The sequence below is a fragment of the Cornus florida genome, unplaced genomic scaffold, assembly GCF_030987335.1.
Source record: "Cornus florida cultivar Cherokee Brave unplaced genomic scaffold, ASM3098733v1 CherokeeBrave_3.0.0_Hap2_Chr04, whole genome shotgun sequence".
NCBI classification, from domain to species: Eukaryota; Viridiplantae; Streptophyta; class Magnoliopsida; order Cornales; family Cornaceae; genus Cornus; species Cornus florida.
The window spans coordinates 10,451,211-10,454,060 of record NW_026775574.1 but is presented as its reverse complement, the minus strand read 5'-3'; the positions used below and the strand labels follow the sequence as shown (position 1 = coordinate 10,454,060).

The following is a 2,850-nucleotide window of genomic DNA, read 5'->3' as shown; positions in this document are numbered from 1 at the left end:
AGCCAAAGAAAGTCAGCAATTGGTTCTTGGTAGAGAGGGTATGAGCCTAAGTTGGTTCATTGTATTTTACTTCAAACATAGTGGATCGTTTCGCTCTAGATCACGTGACAGTCTCTGAAGTGTTTTCGATTTGTTGGATGATTTCTCCAACTAGGTTTCCTCACTGAGAATAAGGTGTCGCTCAAATTTTATTTTACTTACATTTATTCTTACTTTTTGGGTTGTTTTATTTGCTTTCAATTCGATAAATTTATTTTTAAATTATTTTTGAGTAAAGTGCAGCACGTTACACTTATTCACACCCTCCAAATATTTTTAAAACAGTATTCCACAACCTATTTTGCACAGTCCAACTCACAAGCCACTCAACTAACTATAATTTATAAGGTATTATTCCAATTCACTAGCTTCTCTTCGATCATCAGCACAAAGGTGGTTGAATAGCATAGCCACCACCTCGCTGGAGTTCTGATTGTTAGGATTTTGTGTATTTAATTATTAATTCTATACAACTAAGCGTAAGCCAGTAAATGAAAACACATGTCTATTTAATCATACTAGAATATAAATAGTATAATTATTTACCGAAATTAAATAGGAATAGTATAATTAAAGTATTATAAAACTATAGAAAAAATAAACTAAAGTAAAAGAATATATGTAAACAAACTTTTGGCTTATACAACGGAGAGCACCCAATACTGCATTGTTCCTGTTCAAGATCAGAGAGAGTGAGATAAACAACTGAATTATATAGAATTCTGTATATTTAAATATGTATGAATTATGTACAAGATGAGATATAAATAGGCTTGTGATCAACTTCTATACAAAAATCACGACAATAATTATGGCAATACTCACTATACAATGGCTATAATATAATCTAATATTATTATGTTAACATCCCCCCTCAAACTTAAGGTGGTAGAACAAAAACCAACTTAAGTTTGGAAACTAATTCCTGAAATTTGCCTGATGGATAAGATTTGGTAAAGATGTTAGTGGTCTGATCAACGGAAGTTACAGAATGAAGACGTACAGTGCCTTGAGCAACATGGTGACACTCAATATGACAATCAATTTCAATATTTTTTGTGCATTCATGGAGGACATCATTATGAGCAATATAAATAGCACTATGATAATCACAGTAGAGAACAGTGTCGGTAGAATGAGAAACACCCATATCTGTTAAGAGCCATTGAAGCCAAATAAGTTCTTATATGGATTAGCAAGGGTACGGTATTCGGCCTTTGTACTGGACCTGGAGACGATGGATTGTTTTTTGCTTTGCCAAAAAATAAGAGAGTTCCCAAGGAAAAAGCAATAGTCAGTAGTAGAACATCGGTCAGTCAGATCACCTGCCCAATCAGCATCAGAGCAGGCGCGTAAGTCAAGTGAAGAATGAGAAGAAAAATAAAGGCTATGAAACATAGTCCCTTTAATGTATCGAATGATGCGTAGTACATCAGTATAATTAGTAGAACGAGGTGCAGATATAAACTGGCTGACAAGATCCACAGCATAAGCATTGTTAGGTCGAATACCAAATTGCCAACCAACTATCGATATAATGTAGCATCAATGTGGAGTGTACCATATAGAAAAATGAGATTGACATTAGTCTCAAGTAGAGTGGGAACTGTTGTGCAATCTGTGAGTCCAACAAGGGCAAGAATATCAGTGGAATACTTGGCTTGGGAGAGATAATAGCCATCCAAATAAGAGAGAATCTCCAAGCTGAGGAAATAATTGAGGCACCCAAGATCCTTCATATCAAACTGATGACTAAGAAAATTTTTGAGTGCAAAAATACCTGCAAGATCATTTCCAGTGATTATCATGTCATCAACAAAAAGTAAAAAAGTAGTAATACCAGAGCCAGTCTTGCCGATAAAAAGACTGAAATCATATAAGCTTAAAGTAAATCCAATATCTCTAATTGTAGAACTGAATTTTGTTAACCAAGCCCTTGAAGCTTGTTTAAAACCGTACAGTGCTCGACAGAGTTTTCAGACTTGGTGTAGAGAATGGTCATATCCTTGAGGAGGTTTTATATATACTTCTTCATTGAGATTGCCACCGAGAGAGGCTTTTTTCAAATCCATTTAAAACAATGTCCACTTATGGGCTGCTGCAACAGCTAATAGGTTTCGGACAGAAGTAAGTCGAGCAATGAGGGAAAATGTTTCCTCTTAGTCAATGCTATATTCTTGGGTAATGCCCTTTGTAACTAGACAAGCTTTGTATCATTCCACTGAACCATCAGAATGAGTTTTGATTTTTTAAACCCATTAACAACCAACAATAGTTTTATCAGAAGGGAGATCAACCATGTCCCAGGTATAAGCTTGTGTAAGAGCCTGTAATTCTTCTGCCATAGCTTGTTGCCAAATGGGGTTAGAACTAGCCTCGCAGTATGATTGAGGCTCATGATGAGACATGATAGTAAAAAATGTAATGTTCCTCATTTTTCCTAATTTCCATTGTTCGGGAATTTTTCAATTTTTTAGATTATTTTATTTTTATTGCCTCGTTTTGTGTACCGAACACCGTGGGGTTTGTCGGGTGAGTTCCGGGGGTTGTTAGGGCATTTCTTCGAGTTCAGGACGCTTAGAAATACATTGTCAGTTATGTCGACATTTTTTAGATTATTGGGCCATGAGTTCTCGGGTGGGACTTACACCCGGATTTTTCTTGCACGGGATTATGTTTCGAGGCTGTTATATATTTCTTACATCTTTATTTAGTGCTTAATTGTGTGGCTAGATGTTTAAATTCATTTGTGTGGTGCATATATATGTATGTATGTATATATATATATAATATATGTGTGTGTGTGCATGT

General features: G+C 35.4%; 1 protein-coding gene across 1 annotated transcript; it reads right to left on the bottom strand.

Moving 5' to 3' along the window:
* Nucleotides 1-919: 919 nt before the first annotated feature.
* LOC132304708 (uncharacterized mitochondrial protein AtMg00810-like) lies at nucleotides 920-2,447 on the bottom strand. The gene is made up of 4 exons (XM_059802439.1): nucleotides 2,306-2,447; nucleotides 1,567-1,819; nucleotides 1,365-1,510; nucleotides 920-1,191 (listed from the first exon to the last, which is right to left on the bottom strand). Exons 1-4 carry the CDS (start codon nucleotides 2,445-2,447, stop codon nucleotides 920-922), a joined length of 813 nt encoding a protein of 270 aa, XP_059658422.1.
* Between the last annotated feature and the right edge of the window lie 403 nt (nucleotides 2,448-2,850).